The sequence below is a fragment of the Globicephala melas genome, chromosome 6, assembly GCF_963455315.2.
Source record: "Globicephala melas chromosome 6, mGloMel1.2, whole genome shotgun sequence".
Classification (NCBI taxonomy): domain Eukaryota; kingdom Metazoa; phylum Chordata; class Mammalia; order Artiodactyla; family Delphinidae; genus Globicephala; species Globicephala melas.
Genome location: NC_083319.1, coordinates 37,306,974 through 37,326,978, shown reverse-complemented (window position 1 = coordinate 37,326,978; position 20,005 = coordinate 37,306,974). Strand labels below are relative to the sequence as shown.

Genomic DNA, 20,005 nt, shown 5'->3' with positions numbered 1-20,005 from the left:
ACTTGCTATTTCCCTGGGGAGACAAAACTAAAACACATGACAAACCTGTTTAACATGGCAGATTGACCACATGTGAAGAAATTATAAATTTTTTTTTAAAAGACCCTAAGAGCTTCCAGAGAGAAATAAAATGTCATATTCAAGAATCAAAATAGCATTGACTGGGCTGCCCTGGTGGCGCAGTGGTTGAGAGTCCGCCTGCAGATGCAGGGGACACGGGTTCGTGCCCCGGTCCGGGAGGGTCCCACATGCCACGGAGCGGCTGGGCCCGTGAGCCATGGCCGCTGAGCCTGCGTGTCCGGAGCCTGTGCTCCGCAACGGGAGAGGCCACAACAGCGAGAGGGCTGCGTACCACAAAATAAATAAATAAATAAAATAGCATTGGCCTTCTCAACAGCAACAGCAGAAGGTAAACATCAACGCTTCAAACGTCTGCCAGAAAATTATTTGCATCCTATAATTCTAAATCCATTGAAACTATCAATAAAATGCAAGTATAAAGAAATATCCATATGTGCAAAGACTCAAAAAATTTACTTATCATGTATCCTCTCTTAGGAAGCTTCTAGTATACACTCAAGCAAAACAAGAGAATAAACCAAGAAAGATATGGAAGCCAGGAAACATGAGAACAGTGAAAGGAAGTCCTAGGATGGTGGCTGAATAGCAGGCCTAGAGAACACCAGAGCAGATTAAAGCAGAGGTATAGAGGGATCTGCAATGGGAGTCTCCAAAGAGAATGCAGTTCTCTGCTCAAGTTCTCACAAGATGGCTGCAGCAGAGAAGCAGTGTAAATACCCAGAGCAGCTAAACTAGCAGAGTAGCTGCTATGAATTTCTACATTTATGAGGTCATTCATGCAATCATTCCTTCAGAAAGTAGGGAATATTATCTTGGATCCCATGTTCACTTTGGGCATCTAGTTTAAGAAGGATGTTGAGACTTCCTATTTGAGCCTAATGAAATGACTGTAAGGAAGTACAAATAGAAAATAAATCCCCTGACAGAGCGTGAAGAACTGTCAGCAGACCCAAGATGCTGATGAGCTTTTGGAAGGCAGAAAGTAGATAGATTATACCGATAAATAAACCAGAGTAGTGAAAGCTTCCGCGGAAATGCATTCCTCAAGAGTAGTTCCAAGCTAGATTCAGCAGGAATTGAGAGCAGGAGTAAGATGTGGGGGTAATAATCAGGATAATTAATTTTAAAACTGCCCATGAAACAACATGGACAACACCTGGCCCTCTGTACCATCCTACCACCCCTATAGGCATACATATAGCAGTAACAAATGTATCTGACCTCTAGTCTCAAACAAGAGAACTGCTTTCCGAAGAAATTTAACAATCTATCCGCAGAGAGGTAGGGCTTCTAATGTGGGTGTTATCACTTCAGAGTAAAACCCACTTTATTTTAAATTTGGGGGACTCAAGTTTGCCAGCAAGCTCCTCGTGTACTCTACGGTAAAACCAGTGAAAGAACACATTCTGCCTACCTACACAGAACTCATGGTTCCATCTTCCCATAGGGGAGTGGTCTGCTCGAGAAACAAAATTAACCCAAGGAAATAAAACCAACCTATAATGATGAAACTACTCTTTTACTCCTGTTTTTAAGTGAACTGGAAGGAAACCAGGAGCACAAAAGAGGAGGATGAGGATGAACAAAGAGAATAACTGTCTCTGGAAAAAACAGATTATAATTCAGGAAGATAAAAGAAAAGAACTTTCAAAAGAATTTTACTAGTATTCTTAGAAGAAGCAATTGCACAAATAAAATAAGAATAAGCTAAAATTTTTTGTGGGGGGCCATGCCATAGCTTGTGGGATCTTAGTTCCCCAACCAGGGATCCACGCTAGGCCCTCAGCAGTAAAAGCGCAGAGTCTTAACCACTGGACCGCCAGGGAATTCCCTAAATTTTTTTTTTTAATGAAAGAATAAAAAAGGCAATCTAAGAATAACAAAAAGAATTTTGGAAAGTAAAAATTACTGAAATTAAAAAGCCAATAGAAGGGCTGAAACAAAGAGTCAAAGAATACTACTAGACCATAAAACCAAAAGTCAAAGAGATAAATACATTTTTTTAATGGAGGACGAAACCAAGAGCCCCCACATGATCTCCCAGGAGTATCAGAAAGAGAAAATGGAGGGGGCAATATTGTCGAAGAAATAATAGAAGAATATTTCCTAGAATTGAAGAAGGATATGAATTTCAGATTTAAAACATCCATTAAACATCATGAAATTCTAGAACGCCAATGGTGTATAGAAGTCCCTTAACTTTTTCATAGGGATAAGAATAAGATACCAACAAAAAATGAGAATTAGATTGGCATCAGATTTCTCACTAACACTACTGGGCCCTAGAAACCAATAGGGTCATACCTTCAAAGTTCTTAGTGAAAATTACTTTGACCTAGAAATCTATACCCAGGTAAACTACAAATCAAGTGAGAGAGCAAACTTGTTCCTATCATGGGACCTTTACCCTTGCTGGCAATGTCTATCTAGGCCTTTGCGTGGCTTGCTTCGTTTTCAGTATTCAATGTCACCTTTTCAGAGAAGCCTTCTCTGCCACCCTATCTAAAGTGGCCACCTCCATTAAGACATTTTTTATTGTATTAACTTGTTTTATTTTCCTCACAGCATTTAGCACTAGTTAATTTGTATTTTTTCTTTTCTTAACATATCTGTTTTCCTCATATCTCTACAGGATTACAAACTCTCTGAGAGTTAAGGCATTGTCTTTTATCACCACTGTATCCCAGCCCCTAGAATTATGTTTGACACATAATGGGAGCATCATTATTATGTTGTTGAGTTATGTGTGTTGAGTTAGTGAAAAAAATGTGTTATTATTATGTGTTGAGTTAGTGAAAAAAATGAATGAATACCTGAGCTACCAAAGTATGAGCCTGTAAGGTAGAAATTATGCTATATTCATCTCTATATTCTTGGGAGTGCCTTGCACAAAACGGTTCTCAGGAAATATCTTTTGAATGGTTATTAAATGAAGAAATGTTCTTGAATTAGCTATGTTCTTAACAGCTCAGCAGTTTTGTTTATGTGGTATTTTTGCCAAGACATTGTCAGTGTAGTTAGATATAATGCATTGTCATTTCTCAAAGCTGAAGCAGAAATCCTTCCTGATTTAAACACTTCATTTTTTCCCATTTTTGGAAATGATTCTTAGGGGAAAATTTGACAGACACAGGAAGTATGTTTAGTAAAACTCCTTCCTGATAAGCCCACAGGGGAGCTGGAGTTTGGTCCTTTCCCCCTCCCCAGATCTCCCCAGAGCTCACAATGACAATGCTTTGTGAACCCTAGTCTCTTAAGTAGGACGTATTTGTGGGGCACAGTGCTTGAAATTTGAATGATGCCAGAAATCCAGGATATACTTCTTGGGTAAGGCACAATGAAAAGCACAGAGGTGAAGGGCCAAAGGACCAAGGAGTACTCTCTTTTTACAGACTGCCTGTGATGCCTGGGAGCTCCACTGTGACCAGCAATGGCCTTAGTTCTTGACAAAACTGAGTATCTCTTTCAGCCTTTACTGGAACCACTCTTCACACACAGGTCTTCTTGGGTCTGACTGGCTCTTGTAATAAACAAGTAACATCTGGGGTTTGTAGCAAAAACCAATTTCTTGTTTCTTTCTTCCTATAGAAAGGAAGCAAAGTGAAGCTTTAGGCTAAGTACCAATAAACTCCATCACAACATGAATATTTCTTAAGAAAGAGAACATCTGCAAGGGTTTAGAAAGCCTCAGGATGGCAGGAAAAGCTCTAGGAATGAGGAAAGAGCAGACTGTGTCCTGCCCCTGCAGGCCTCTCTGAAGGGAGAGAGGCCCTGCTCTCAGGATCTTGGTCCAATAAAGCTGACTTCCTTTCTGCTGGCTCAGTTTGAATAGAAAGGGACTTCTCTGGTGGTGCAGTGGTTAAGAATCCACCTGTCAATGCAGGGGACACGGGTTCAAGCCCTGGTCCGGGAGGATCCCACATGCCGCGGAGCAACTAAGCCTGTGCACCACAACTACTGAAGCCTGTGCACCTAGAGCCCGTGCTCCACAACGAGAGAAGCCACCACAATGAGAAGCCCACACACCGCAACAAAGAGTAGCCCCAGCTCACCGCAACTGGAGAAAGCCTGCAGGCAGCAACAAAGACCCAACGCAGCCAAAAATTAATTAATTAATTAAATTAAAAAAAAAAATCTGAACAGAAAGATCTGTTCTGGAGGACTCATAGTCTAACAATGGAGGGATGGCACAGCACTGGAAATGATTGATGGGTAATTCTCAATTATCCAGGCAACAGGTATGGAGCAGAAAGAGTGTTGAAGTTCACTCAGTAATTTTCTCCCACAGCTTCAGAGGGTATCAAATTATTTATTCTAATAATTTATAATAAACAGATTATAAATAAATTTATATTTATAAATAAATAATAATAGTTCATTATAATCATTTTACCTTCCCCACTTTTTCCCACTGGAGCTGATGGAGTCGGGCCTGGAGAAGTGGCAGGTAGAGGAATATGGTCTCAGATTTAATATTGGCCACATAGACTGTCCAAAGGGGAAGCAAAGCCAGTAGAACTCATCACTGAAGTTTAATCTGAACCATGAGGATAAGCCATGCTTTCACATGACCCATTAAAGAGAAGCATAAGGAAGGAGGAGTAAGATTAAGAAGGGTTTTATGGCCCCGAAGAAACCTTCATCACAAAGAGCGGAACTATTCAGTATGAATCTGCATTAGGCTAGGAATGAAAGCAGATTTTATTCTTTTTTATCTTGATCCTCCTGTTTTGTTCTCCTCCATCCCTTATTCAACTCTCAAATCTCAAATATTGAATGATATTAAGGAGTTATTACTAGCTTTTTAAGTGATAAAGGTATTGTGATTATGTGTTTAAATAAGATCCTTTAAAGAGATATATTAAACTGTTTGCAAAAAAATTATATAATGTGAGAAATTTGCTTAAAATAAAAGGGAGGACAGGGGAAGAGGAGGTTTGGGATAAAATAAAACTGACCACGAATTGATAATTGGTGAAGCTGGGTGATGGGCACATAGGCGTTCATTATAGTATTTATATACATTAAATGTGTTTGAAATTTTTCATAATAAGGATTTTTAAATCTCATTTTCTGAGAATGGTCCCAGTTAGATCTTCTCCTCCTGCCTTCATACTCTTGTCTCCAAAGACTTTCTATCAGTGACTCAAAGATGAGACCTAAAATTTTCTAGCAGTGGGGATGGGTTGCTTTGAGCAATTCATACCTTGTGATAAAGGGCACAGGTTTGAAGACCCCTGAGTAGACTTAGAAGTGGTTCACAATAACATCATACATGTCTTCTCTGCAGGTATGTGGGCATGTGACGCTGGTGGAATGTAAAATTGTACAGCCACTTTGGAAAGCATTTGGCAGTTTTTTGGAGAGTTGGGCATTTGTCTCAAATGACAGGATTTCCTTCTTTTCATGGCTGAATAATGTTCCACTGTAGTGTGTGTGTGTGTGTGTGTGTGTGTGTCACATTTTCTTTATCCATTCATCTGTTGATAGACACTTAGGTTATTTCCCTGTCTTGGCTATTGTAAATAATGCTGCAGTGAACATGGGGTGGAGATATCTCTTTAAGAGAGTCATTTAATTTCCTTTGGACATATACCCAGAAGTGGATTATATAGTAGTTCTATTTTTAATTTTCTGAGGAACCTCCATGTTGTTTTCCAAAGTAGCTGTACCAATTTACATGCCCACCAGGAGCATCACATGATGATTAGTGATGTTGAGTATCTTTTCATGTACTTATCGGCCATTTGAATATCTTCCTTGGAAAAATGTCTGTTCAAGACCTTTTCCCATTTTTTAATTGAATTTTTTTTGCTATTGAGTTATTTCCTTATATATTTTGGATATTAACTCCTTATCAGATATGTGGTTTGCAAGTATCTTCTCCCGTTCCACTGATTGCCTTTCTATCTCGTTGATTGTTTCTTCTGCTGTACAAAAGCTTTTTAGTTTGATGTAATCCCACTTGTTTATTTGTGCTTTTGTTGCTTGTGCTTTGGGTGGCATATCTATAAAGTCATTGCCAAGACGGCTGTCAAGGAACTTTTTCTCTATGTTTCTATGTTTTCTTCTAGGAGTTTTATGATCTCAGGTTTTACACTTAAGTCTTTAATTCATATCAAGTTAATTTTTTTTGCGGTACGTGGGCCTCTCACTGTTGTGGCCTCTCCCGTTGCGGAGCACAGGCTCTGGACGTGCAGGATCAGTGGCCATGGTTCACGGGCCCAGCCACTCTGCGGTATGTGGGATCTTCCCAGACCAGGGCACGATCCCGTGTCCCCTGCATTGGCAGGCAGACTCTCAACCACTGCACCACCAGGGAAGCCCCATATCAAGTTAATTTTTGTGAGTGGTATAAGATAGGGGTCCAGTTTCATTATTTTGCATGTGAATATCAAGTTTTCCCAACACCATTTGCCTCCCTTGTCAAATATTAGTTGAGCATATATGCATGGGTTTATTTCTGGGCTCACATTTCTGTTGCATTGGTCTATATGTCTGTTTTTATAGCAGTACCATACTGTTTTGATTACTATAGCTTTGTAATATAGTTTGAAATCAGGAAATGAGATGCACCCACCTTGCTTCTTTCTCAAGACTGCTTTGGCTGTTTGAGGTCTTTCATGGTTCCATACAAGTTTTAGGATTTTTTTTCTATTTCTATAAAAAATGCCATTGAAATCTTGATAGGGATTGCATTGACTCTATAGATAGCATGGGTAGTATAGACATTTTAACATTGCTTAACTCTTCCAATCCGTGAATATGAGATATCTTTCCATTTACTTGTCTTCTTCAGTTTCTTTCATTAATGTCTAAATCCCACTTGATTATGGTGTATGATCCTTTTAATACGCTATTGAATTTGGTTTGCTATTGAGAAATTTTGTATTCATCAGGGGTATTGGCCTGTAGTTTTCTTTTCTTATAGTGTCCTTCTCTGGCTTTGGTACCAGAGTAATGCTGGCTTTGTAAAATGAGTTCAGGATTATTATCCCCTCCTCCCCAAAGTTCTTTTCTAAACAGATTTTCTCAAATCTGTCTTCTTTCTTTGCATCCTTTCCCCTCCATGCCCTTTTCTCTCAACCTAATGACAAGAAAGTTGGGGTTATCTAGAACAATAATCTTGTTTCGGTAAAAAGGTGCCATCTTTAATCTGAACATTGCCTCCAGGCTGATTCATTTTATTCAGCTGAAAAGAATTATTGGGCCTTGTTTGCTTAAGATCTCAATCTTGTCTCTTTTTTCCTCTTTGGTGTCTAAAAGTAATAGGCTTTTCCAGTCCTTTGAGGACCCAGATTTCACGCTATTCCTTTTCATTTCTGCTTAAAATTGGCCAGTTATTCCCCTATTTCAACTCTTTCTTTTGTTAAAGTCAGCCAACACACACTAATATTCTAATTCTAACCATTTCCCTTAGAGCTCTAGCTTCAGTAGGCACATGGTCTGTCTTCCAGTTTTACCATATTCTTTACTGTAAACATGATTGCCATATTGTCAGTCTTTTATATCCATTTCCTTACCACCCACCCACCCCCAGCTGCTAAGCCAACGCCACACATTTTAGATTTGTTTTTAAAGCAGAACCTCACTTCAGTATTGGAGTAATTAAGAGATTGTGTTCTGGAACTAGTTCAAGACCTGTCCATCCTAGTTAGTAGCTAAATGACTTTAGGCAAAATACTTTCCCATTCTTAATATCAAGTTTCTTGTCTGTTATTAAAAGACGGGTATTATAAATATTAAATTAAATAATACATGTAGAGTACTTAGCACAATTATTGGCACTTAATTAATATTTACTATATTTTAGTTACTATTATCTCCTGTCAAAATCCCAAGGATGGCTCCTGCTGGGCTTTCTTTTCTGTCCTGTGTACTACTGCCTAGAGAATGTGAGCGTCAGAGCACCCCTGCCCTCCAAGAAAAGAGAGAGGCTTTGTTGAGAGATAGGCTCCAAACGGTAGAACTGAAGCAGCATGTCTTGGATGAAATGTTAATTTAATTCTTTTTTTGATTTCTAGATTTTTCTGTTTTTAGGCAGCATGTGTTTTGTCCTAGCAGTTGGTCATTGCATTTGGGAAAGCAAGAAAGGCTACTACTTCCAGGATTTTCTGCCATGGAAAGAATATGTGTCTTCATCAGCTGTCTCTGCCGTCCTTATATTCTGGTCCTACTTCATTATTCTCAACACCGTGGTGCCTATTTCCCTCTACGTCAGGTAGGCTTCTTTGACCACTGGGGGACAAGCTGACTTCATACTTCCTACTTAATTCCCCAACTAGACTGTGAACTTTCAGAAAGCATAGATTCTGTGCTCTTTAACCCTTTACTTTGCACAGTGCCGTGCACAAAACACTCTGAGACCATATCTAGAGACTGCATAAATGTTTTCTATATCCAGAATACCATCCTAGATACTATGTGGGTTATACAAAAGAAAATTATCCCAACCCTCAAATAGTTTATAATGTACATGACTAAATAAGACAAACAAACACATGAAATAGTTAGAAAAAATGCACACAAATTTGGTGATGCTAAAGCACAATCTAGGCAGCCCCTAGTTTATCAGTGAGACAGAGTCCATTCATTTGTAAATCAGTTAATTCAGAACTCAGAATGAGTTTTCCCATAGAAACAATGTGGCAAATGGTAGATAGGTGTAATTATGACTTAAGTTATAGTTCCTAAAAGTTGGAGAAGATGAAGGATGTTTCCTTCCCCTTTTCATGAGCACCTTGAACAAAAACTTGAAATATAGGTAAAATAAGTCTTTACTGTACTCTGATCTGCTTTTTCTATTTTCAACATTCCCTTTCACATACACACACACAAACACATTTTTTGCATCCTTCTTTTCAGGTTTCCTAAACCCTGCACTGTGGCATCCCAACCCCAAAAGCACCCAATATAACTAAATTATCTTACTAATTTAATAAATATTTATTGATCACCTACTATGTGCCAAGCACTATATTAGGTGCCAGAGAAAGAAACATGAATAATAAGACAACCCTTCCTCTAGATAAACTTACAATATAGACATGGAAACAGATACTTAAGTAAATAATTAAGGTACAATATGAAGAATGATGTAATAGAAATGTATATGTGAATGCTATGGGAGCCTAGAAAAGGAATAGGTTGGTTCTGCCTGTAGAGGCTTAGGATTTACAGAAAAAAGTAATAATCAAACTGATATTTGAGAAAAGAGTAGAATTTACCAAGCAGAAAATAGGAAAAGAATATTACAAGCAGAAAGACCAGTATGTACAAAGGTTTGGAGGTTTTTAAAAGCTTGATCTGGTCGTAGAACAGTGAGTAGCCTAGACTAAGGTGTTGGATGGTAATTTAGGATTAGATTCAGGAGAGCCTTGAATGCCAGGCCAAGGAGTTTGGGTTTTATCCTAAAAGCTGCAGAGATCTTTCCAAGGAAAGAAATAATATCATTAAATGTCTGGGTTTAGAGAGATTGCTATGGTGACTGGTATGGTGAAGGAAGGGAGAGGTCAAGACTCAACACATGAGGACTAATAAAGTCAATAATGTGGGCCTGAGCACCTCTTCCCTCACCTCAAACAAAAAATCCATGTTGCTCAATGCAGTTGTCTCAGACAGGGATTACTAATGAAGCAGCCTAAACTGCCACAAACTAAATATGAATGATGATAGGAAGGAAGCCACTTAAAAGTCTCCACTTTTAAAATGAAGACGCTTGTTAACCATAAAGAATCTATATGCATGTTATTTGGAACAGAAGTGGAATGTGACAAACACAATTGGGAAAACTCGGATAAAATGAAGAGGAGGCTATTCTAGGGAAAAGCTACCCCACAGGCAGGCTGGATCTGCCTAGAAATTTATCAGAGGGTCGTCAGCTCCTGTAAGCTGTTTCTGAGTCTCACAGATCTTTCCCTTCTGAAACAAAGTGCTATTTCAAGTCTGAAGATTCTCTCTCTTCCCCACCAATGAGTTTACATGACAGCAGCAATAACTCTCTGATTAAGCCTAGGCTACGTTTTATAAATTAGCTCTTAACTCTGGCAGGCCTTGCATTATTGCAGAATTTCAAAAATTTTGGAAGAAAGGCTGTAAAGGGAGTATGCCTCAGCAAAGTTAATCAGTATGTCTGGTAATCAAGTAAAGCCTTCAGTGATAATGGTCAAAGTCAGAATTACAATGGGTTGGCTAGTATGTCTGGTAATCAAGTAAAGCCTTCAGTGATAATGGTCAAAGTCAGAATTACAATGGGTTGGCTAGTACGAAGGGTCCTTCAAGATTGTAGGTTCCCAAGGAAGATATTCTGATTTTCATTTCTACCACCGGACTGGTAGGAAGGAAACCAGGATGATGAATTTGCTTGCCCTGCTTTGACCCAGGACCCTTCTTTTCTTGCTTTCTCCTTAGTGTTGAGATAATAAGATTGGGCAACAGTTTCTATATCAACTGGGATCGGAGGATGTTTTATGAACTAAAGAACACACCAGCACGGGCTTGTACCACCACCCTTAATGAAGAGCTCGGCCAGGTCAAATACGTGTTCTCCGACAAAACAGGGACCCTGACTCAGAACATCATGATTTTCAACAAGTGTTCTATTAATGGGAAATTCTATGGTATGCATATTTTTCTGCTTTCCCTGAGTCTTGGGGAAATATTACTTTGCAGATTGTTCTCAAGAATGATCTATCTCTAAATCTATATGCCTCTAAATTCACATTTACTTCTTAGTCTCACAACCTGCCCTGTTCACTAAGCAAAGCTCACCTAGCCCATTCAGTTCTAACCAAAAGCATTTATTTAGCACCTTTTAGATGCAATCCATTGTGTTGGATGTTGAAAATATGAAGATGTGTAAGAATTAATCTCCGTCCTCAAGGAATTCCCAATGTCTGGGCAATGTTAGTTACTCTCACATTAAATCAGATGGTGCAACCAGCATATTTCTGAAGCTGCTATTCTCCTGATTCCCGCTCAGACCAATAAACACTCTAGAAAGAAGCCATCAAAGGGTATTCAGAGTTTGATGTGTCTCCCAGGCCCAGTTATTCATTTATTTCCTGCCTTAGGCATAAGCTTGTTTTTGTGATAGTGTTAAGTCCTTATATGTGTGAACATTCATGCCCACTGCACTAACTAGCTAAGGAAGGCAATCACATCTAAAAAGATAGACGCGTGGGGTGTTTCTCTGGGATTATGAAAAAGCTTTGAAACTAGGAAGATGTGATAGTTGCAAAACCTTGTGAATGCACTAAATGCCCCTGAATTGTACACTTTAAAATGGTTACTTGTATGTTATATGAATTTCACCTCAATTAAAAAATTTTTAAGTTAAATTTTAAAAATAAAAAAATTAAAGTCAAAATGTTAAAAAAAGCTAGAGCACTCTAATATTTTCTATTACCCCTGCCAAACAAGTTTTCACACGTATAAACTCTGAAAGCTTATTTTTGGATGGTTGATTTGGGTGAGGATCTTAATTTTCTTACTCATTGTATGACCTGACCATATACTGGGTAAGGGTAAGGATAAGGTTGAAAAGGGTCATGGGTGTTTCTACGCTTGGCATCAGACTGTCTTCCACCCCCATTCTGTCTATACTGTCTACTGGCCAAGAATCCTAAACATTCCAGCACTACTTTCACGTATCCTCTGGGTAACTTTTCTGATTGAAAGGCTTCCGGAGGTACGAAGTCTCTCATAAATGACTAGCCTCCAGCCTCAACTCACTCACACTTAAGGAGAAGAATTGCACCCCAAGCAGCATTATTCTTACCATTGGCTTGAGGAAAGGAGCTCATAGGGCACTGAGAGCTAGGTGGCCTGAGGGGATTCGAGGAGCTTAACTGCAAGTCTAGGATGATAGAATCAGAGGGAATAAGCTTTTAAAAATCCTCCTTTAAATTACCATATGACCCAGTAATTCCATTCCAAGGTATATACCAAAAAAAAGAAAAGAAAAGAAAAAGAAAACAGAGATTTAAACAGATAGATGTATGCCAGTGTTCACTGCAGCATTATTTACCATAGACCAAAGGTAGAAACAACCCATGTGTCCATCAACAGATGAATGGGTAAACCAACGGTCATATATCCATGTAATGGAATACTCAGACATAAAAAATAATGAAGTTCTGACACATGCTACAACATGGATGATTCTTGAAAACATTATGCTAAGTGAAATACACCAGACACAATAGGAAATACTGTATCATTCTACTTATATGAAATATCTAGAATAGGCAAATTCATAGAGACAGAAAGCAGATTAGAGGTTACCAGGGGCTGGGAATAGGGAAGAGTAAGGTTTTTGTTTAGGATGCTGAAAAAGTTTAGGAAATATATAATGGTGATGGTTGTACAGCATTGTGAATGATGTTAATGCCACTGAATTGTTCACTAAAAATGGTTAAAATGAAAAATTTTATGTTATACATATTTTACCACAATAAAAAAATATAAACCCTTCTTTAAAACCCTTGCCAAATGTGTATTCTATTTACTTACCAACAGGTGTTGTCTGTGACAAGAATGGACAGAGGGTAGAAGTCTCGGAGGTGAGTGATTACAGCGCCCTGTGAAATGCATGTGGGACCTGAGTGAGGCTGCGCCGCACAGCAGCATCTTTAACACAGATTGGGATTCCCTTAGCCCCTGAAATATTACAGCTGTTATTGGCCCCATAATATCAGAAAGTATTATATAAATGAACTCTGTTTATTTGAGGGTATTTGGGTTTGTGTTTTTAAATGAAAATAGCTTATTATAAGAAGGTGATTATATATAAATAATATATAAATTTTTTAAAGTAAGGAACATCTGAAGAAACCAGCAAAGGGATGAATCCTTGAGCTCATAAAAATGATCTAGGAGAGCAAATGAACAGTGATTTAAGATACTTTTTTGGAAGACATTACATTACTTGAGAATAAATTCTAATTCTACATATGAATATTATTTTCTGAATAGTGCTATTAAAATTTCTTTTAAACACAAATAAATTAATTAATTAAAAATGAAAACAGCTTTATTGGCTTTTTCTATTTAAAAAATTATCTGTGCTCATGATAAAAAAAAATTCAAACAATATAGAAATGTATGAAGAAGAAAATTAAAATCATTCAGTCCCATTTAGATAACCAGTGTATAATCTGGGAATATTTATCTTTTCAGATGTTTTTCATATGTATATATACACACATATACACCTAGGTCTAGTAGGTAGGTAGGTATGTAGGAAGGAAGGATGGATGGATGGATCGTAGCATGCATGCTATTTTCAGCCTCCTTTTATTCACTTGACACTATATTGTGGCCCTCCGTCCGTGTCAGTATATTTAGGTCTACATCATCGTTTTGAATGGCTGTCGTAGCCAATTACATTGATGTATCTTAATTGATTTAGCCAATCCCCTATTTTTATTCTGTTGTCTTTTGCTATGATAAACAGCATTATGATAAGCATTCAGGTACATATATTTTTGTCTCCTCTTCTGAAAATTATTTCCTTAGAATAAAGTCCTGGAAGTAAAATTAGTTGGTCAAAGGGTGGCTAGATTTTTAATGCACTTAATAGTGCCATACTGCTCTCTGGATAGACTGCATCAATTTATAATCCCACCAAAAAATATGAGAATTCCTCTTTTCCCATACTGTATCCTTGTCAGTACTGGGTATTAATATTTCAATCTTTAGAAATTTAATTGTGAAAATCATATCTCATTTAATTTACCTTTCTTTGATTACTAATCAGATTGAATCATTTTATGTGCTTATTTTCCTTCCTCTTCCCAATCACTTTATTGCCCATTTATACTTCTTTTGTGAATTGCCTGTTCATATTCTTCGTCCTTTTTTTCTTATTTCAATGGTCTCCTTATATAGTAAAAATACCAACTTTTCCTTCATCTGGCACATATGTTACAATTATTTTTTTCTATTTTTGTCTTTTGTTTAAAGTTTTTTGTTTAGAAGTTTTTAATTTATGTAATTAATTCTATCAGTCTTTTTCCTTTATAGCTTCAGGATTTATGACATACTCAATAGTCCTAACCCACACAATTGTAAGAATATTTTCCTTTTCATTCTTCCTGTCTCTGGCTGGTTCAATTTTACTGTTTTTTCCAGTATTGGATCTCAACTTCTGTTTATGGGTTTGATTTTAAGCATCCCTTCATAGGGCTTCTTCCATTGCATTCAGGATACTACTCACCCTATTGCTTTCCTACTAGAACCAACTCCAAACCTTTAGCCACTTGACTTACGTACTAAACAGGTAACTCCAGCTCCCAACTACTGCCTCACCCTTATCCATCCAGAGAGATTGGAAATGGGGAATAAAATCAGTATTTGCCTTAAATCCTCTTCCAGGGACTTTGCTAATGACCTTGGCAATATAAACAAAGTTATAGCTTCTAGGGAGTAAATTGTTACCCTGGAGTTACCTTTCTCTTCCTCCTCCTTTTGCTACTGATCGACCATAACACATTTTCCTCTGGATCCCTGGAATCTTTGTTCTCTTGTAAGCAAATACCCACAGGCTTATCTTTTCATAAAAATGCTTTCTTCTCTCTACCTTGATAGAAAGATGACTTTCCCGGAGGATATCCCTTTTCCTCCATCTCTCATACTCCGCATACCAAAAGTCCAAAGGTATTGTCCTCATTATCCTGTGCCACTTTTCTTTCTTTTTTTTTTTTTTTTTTGGCTACCTTGGGTCTTCATTGCTGCGCATGGGCTTTCTCTAGTTGCAGCGAGTGGGGGCTACTCTTTGTTGCAGTGCACGGGCTTCTCATTGCGGTAGCTTCTCTTGTTGCAGAGTACGGGTTCTAGGAGCACAGGCTTCAGTAGTTGTGGCTCATGGGCTCAGTAGTTGTGGCTCACGGGCTCTAGAGCACAGGGTCAGTAGTTGTGGTGCATGGGCTTAGTTGCTCCGCGGCATGTGGGATCTTCCCGGACCAGGGCTTGAACCCGTGTCCCCTGCATTGGCAGGCAGATTCTTAACCACTGTGCCACCAGGGAAGCCCATCCTGTGCCACTTTTAAACTATTACTTTTTCGCCCTCATATAATCTTTCTTCCTGTGATGCTTATGACTTCTAGCTATATTCCTTTTTCTTCTTGTCATTGACATTTACAAATCTTCTGGCTTCTCCACTTCATTCACTGAGGACCTTGAAACCTTAGCTCATATTTCCCCTCTCTACCCAATCCCTGCTATCATCTTGGGTGGTATTGGCTTATTTACGGATGATCTAGCAACATAGATGCTTTCAGATGTCTAAAAGAATATATCTTTCAAATGACTTTTTGGACTCAAAAAAACCTATATCATCCATTTCTATGTTATCATGTCACCATCCAGAAGTGTACTACTCTGAAATTGTAAACTCCTTTGTCATGATCTCTGATCACAAACCTTATTTTTCCAGTTCTCTTGATACTTGATTCCTAGTATACCTGCTTTCTTATCAAAGGAAGATTTACAAACTCTCTGTTCTCCTTTTTCTCTGTCAACCCCTTGTGACTTTACTTCCTGTCCTATCTTGCCCCCCATCTGTACCCAAGATCATAAGCATCTTCAATACCTTACTAGTTCTCCCTTTTTTTTCCCCTCTCTGATCGCCCAACAAATCTCAACCTTGAATTAACCAAGCCATCTACCATTCTCTGTTTCTAATCTCAGAATGCCAAGCACTTTTTAGGGATCACAAGCCATTACAAATTCAGAGACTCCAAACTCTTCTGGGCTTCCGGTGCCACTTGGATAATTTTTTAATCTATTTATGGTGAGCTTAATTCTTAATTTTCCATATTAGCTATTCCAAAATTCACCACTCTTGGGCCTTCTACCACATCCCACTCCCTTCTCCCCAGTGTGCAATAGATGATATTGTTTTCTACTTTGCTGAGAAAAATCCAAACTATCAGCTAAGTACCCTTTTCTGTACAAATATCAGAACCCACCTTTACCTCCTTTCCTTCAGTCTCAACAAAAGGTATAACTTTTTCTCTCAATACTAATCTCCTCATATATTCTGATTCCATGCCTTTCTACTTCTTCAGGAACCTCAGTCAATCCTGTATTCTCTGTTTCTTAATATCTGAAACTTATCCCATTATATGATTCTTTCCCCTCAGCTCAAATCTATCCCTTCTTTAAAAAAACAACAAAAAAAAACACTTACTACATACATACAATGGAATATTATTCAGCAATAAAAAGAAATGAGCTATTAAGCCACGCACACATATATACACAGAAAAGGGAAGAACTTTAAATGCATATTGCTAAGTGAAAGAAGCCAATATGAAAAGGCTGTGTACTGTATGATTCTAACTGTATGATATTCTGGAAAAGGTAGTAGTTGCCAGGGGTTTGGGGAGGGGTGGAGAGCAGGATGAAGCACAGGAGATTTTTAGGGCAGTGAATCTATTCTGTGTGATACTGTCATGGTGGATTCATTACATTATGCATTTGTCAAAAAACACAGAATTGTACAAAGCAGAGTGAACTCTAGTGTAAACTATGGACTTCAGTTAATAATAATGTATCAATATTGGTTCATCAATTGTAACAGATGTACCATACTAATGTAAGGTGAAAATAGGGGGAAATGTGGAGTGGAAAGAAGAAAGGAAATATATAGGAACTCTCTGTACTTTCTGCTCAATTTTTTTTTATGAATGTAAGACTGCTCTAAAAAATATAGTATTAAGTTAAAATAAAATAAATGTGTTAAAGTAACCCTTAGCCCATCAACCAGAGGTAACCACTACTAATAAATGTTTATATCTTATTTTATTCATTTTTTAAAGCAGTTAGAACTTTCCCTTCATCCTGCATTACCCTCTGACTCCATCAGTCAGTCCAAAATGTTCAACCATATGTATCAACCATATGTCAGACTCTGAATAAATGTTAAAGGTTCAAGGAAAACAAAGGAAATTTGTTCCCTACCTTCAGAGTTGGCAGACTAGAGGAAAAGTGTATAAGGAAATAGACAATTACAGCAGTCTTTATAACTCCTCACCTTTCATTCATTCCTCATTCTACCCTATATAATTAGACTCTGTCCTATCATGTCCACTGAAACTAGCCAAGGTCACTAATGACTACCTTGTTGTTAAGTCCTTACCCAATTTCTCTGCAGATTTTAACACTTAAAACTCCACTTTTTATTAAAGCTCTCTTGTCCCTTGGCTTCTGTTAAGTAACTCTCTTCTTGTGTTTTCTTCCTGTATGATTGTTTTTCTCATCTTCTTGGCCATAGGTACTGATGTTCCCCCAGAGCTCTATTATTGTACCTCTTTTCCATCTTTATAGTCTTGTGTTTTTACTGTCTTTAACTACTGCCTACTTACTAATGACCTCCAAATCCATACATCCAAGAACCTTTTTAGCTCCCTCCCTATCCATGACCAAAGCTAAAGATATCCTATAAAAACTATCTATAGCTATGTCACAGAATCTCAAAGAGTATCCTCAATTGCCTCCTCTACCCTCCATTCTGAATTCGTTTCTTCTCATCTGATACCCCCGGTTTCCATCCTTTTGTCTAGTACCTGGATTTGCCATTCAGTCTTATTCAACTGGGTGTTTAACTTTCAATTGCAGAGTAATTCATGAATACTGCTCCTCAGATCATGCTGTACTGCAGCTCCAAGCCAGCCCTGCCTCAGTCCTGTACCCAGCCAGGTCCAGTGTTCTCAAACATTACTTGTCTGGAAGGGGATATTAGAAACTAGCTCAGATCTCTTACCTGAGCTTCAAACTATATATGCCTGCTTTCATTATTACCTTTATGTCCTTCAGGTATCGCCAGGTCAGTCTGTCAAAAATCTCCTCCTGTTGGGTATCCTATCTCAGTGAATGGTCTTACCATCTATCCCAATTAGGATACATAAAATTATTCTTAACTGTTTCTCTCTTTCACTTGTCATATCCATGTCATCAAATTCTATATTTTCAAATCATACCCTTAATTTAATATTTATTATCACTACTTTATCATTTCTCTTGTGAATTACTGACTGGCTTTCTAACTGGTCTCCTTGCTTTTCGTCTTGCTACTTCCAGTATATTCTCCATGCTGCTACCAGAGGACTATATGATCATATGACTTTCAGTAGAAAATTGTTATGGTTCTCTATTGCATACAAGATGGTAATGCAGGATCTGCTTCATATCTACCTCTCCAACTTCTCTCACATCACTCACCAGCTTCTAAGTTTCAAAGAATGTACCAGTACAAGAGCCCAGTTATAGAAGAGCCTCAGAGGATGCTATATAATGAGTTATCTTAAATTACTAAACCCACAAACTTCCCAGAGCTCACAAGTCTGTGGTTGGCCAGGTCTAGGACTTGGCTCTGGACCTGACCATACTTCCTCACTATCATGACAAAACTCCCTCTAGATGGGTTATAGAAAAGAGCCAGTATAGCCCACTACAAACTTCCGTTTCCCCAACATAGCACCAAGCAGCGCAACTGTGTCTGTACTTGACACATTGGGGCCCAGCCCAGGTAGCACCACAACTACAATGGACTGGTGAAATATCCTTGAGAGTTCTGATATGGGCTGGAGAAATCTGTTAATAACACCACACTCCAGGGTGGGCATAAGAGAGTCTCAGGACCAAATTGAGCCAGAAAAGAATGTTTACCCCAGGTGCCTACCAGCAGCCTACCTGACGTGAAGAACGTTAGTCAACATCTAAAGGAGCCAAGCTCATAGCCAGGAAAATGGTAGTGAATATTAATATTAGGTCCACAGATTGAGGCAGGGTCAATAACCTTGAGGACTAGAGGCAGGAAGGAATCAGGTATGCTGAATCAGGTATGCAAAATGGTATAAAATGAAGTCTGCGAACAAGAAGTCTGTACTGAAGCTTCCTTGTTATACAGCCTTGCTTCTGTCTTGCAATATTCCTCTCTAGCCCCCTTGTGGGGTAAAATAGGGATAGTGCAACACAGTGATGTCATTGTACCTAGCTCCCTTCCCAGTTCCCAAAATCAGGCAGAGGACAGCCAGAGACAAGACTTTTTCCAGAAACCATTTACTAATAGGGAACAGCTACTCTCTAATGTCCTCAGGTTTGATTTATCATGGATTTGGGACTTGGAAGAATAGAGCCTGAAGATGGCCACTAATCATTCAGGATAGCTGGAGTAGAAAGAGGGCAAGAAGGGTCTGCCAAGCAGTGCTAGCTTATCTCCTGTGTGATGGATCTTCTCCAAGTGAATGGATGGACCAGGTCAGAGCTACAGAGGCTTAGAAACCAGCACAGGGTCTCTTTCACTTATCTTGCTTTTCTTTTCCCATCCTCCTAAGAGTTCTCATCACATTCCAGAAATTGCCCCCAGGTCGACCTTCTATAAAGTGTCAAGCTGCTGTTTGTTCTGGCTTATGTGTTCCAGAAAACAGAAAAGGTCGACTTCTCCTACAACAGACTGGCTGATCCTAAGTTTTCATTTTATGACAAGACTTTGGTGGAAGCAGTGAAAAGGGGAGATCGCTGGGTACACTTGTTTTTCCTGTCACTCTCATTGTGTCATACCGTGATACCAGAAGAGAAAGTAGAAGGTGAGAAGGGGCTTGAGGCCTCATGGACTGAGAATATGTCATAGAGTCTAGGCTGATTGGAGGGGGGGATTGTTTGATATCGTTTGTAATGGCTTAATCTAAAGAACTTTCTAATAGGAAGAGTTGTCCAGCAATGGAATGGATAGTCAAGATAAGTAGTGGGCTCCTAGTCACTGAATATATTCAAGTGGAAAACAACGTCTTTGTCTTAAAGAAGATTCATTCATTGGATAGGGGTCAAACTTGGTGCTATCTAGCGAGCTTCGGACCTTGAGACTCTGTAATATTCTGTCACAGAGTTTATCTGATTTATTGCCAAGATCAACCCCACT

General features: G+C 38.6%; 1 protein-coding gene across 1 annotated transcript in view; it reads left to right on the top strand.

Moving 5' to 3' along the window:
• The window catches only part of LOC115867817 (phospholipid-transporting ATPase FetA-like), a 73,727-nt gene that overhangs the window by 32,439 nt on the left and 21,283 nt on the right, over positions 1–20,005 (top strand). The window contains exons 12-15 of the mRNA XM_070045835.1: positions 8,106–8,302; positions 10,492–10,700; positions 12,601–12,644; positions 19,508–19,673. Coding sequence (XP_069901936.1) covers positions 8,106–8,302; positions 10,492–10,700; positions 12,601–12,644; positions 19,508–19,673 — 616 coding nt within the window. The remainder of the gene's footprint in view (positions 1–8,105; positions 8,303–10,491; positions 10,701–12,600; positions 12,645–19,507; positions 19,674–20,005) is intronic.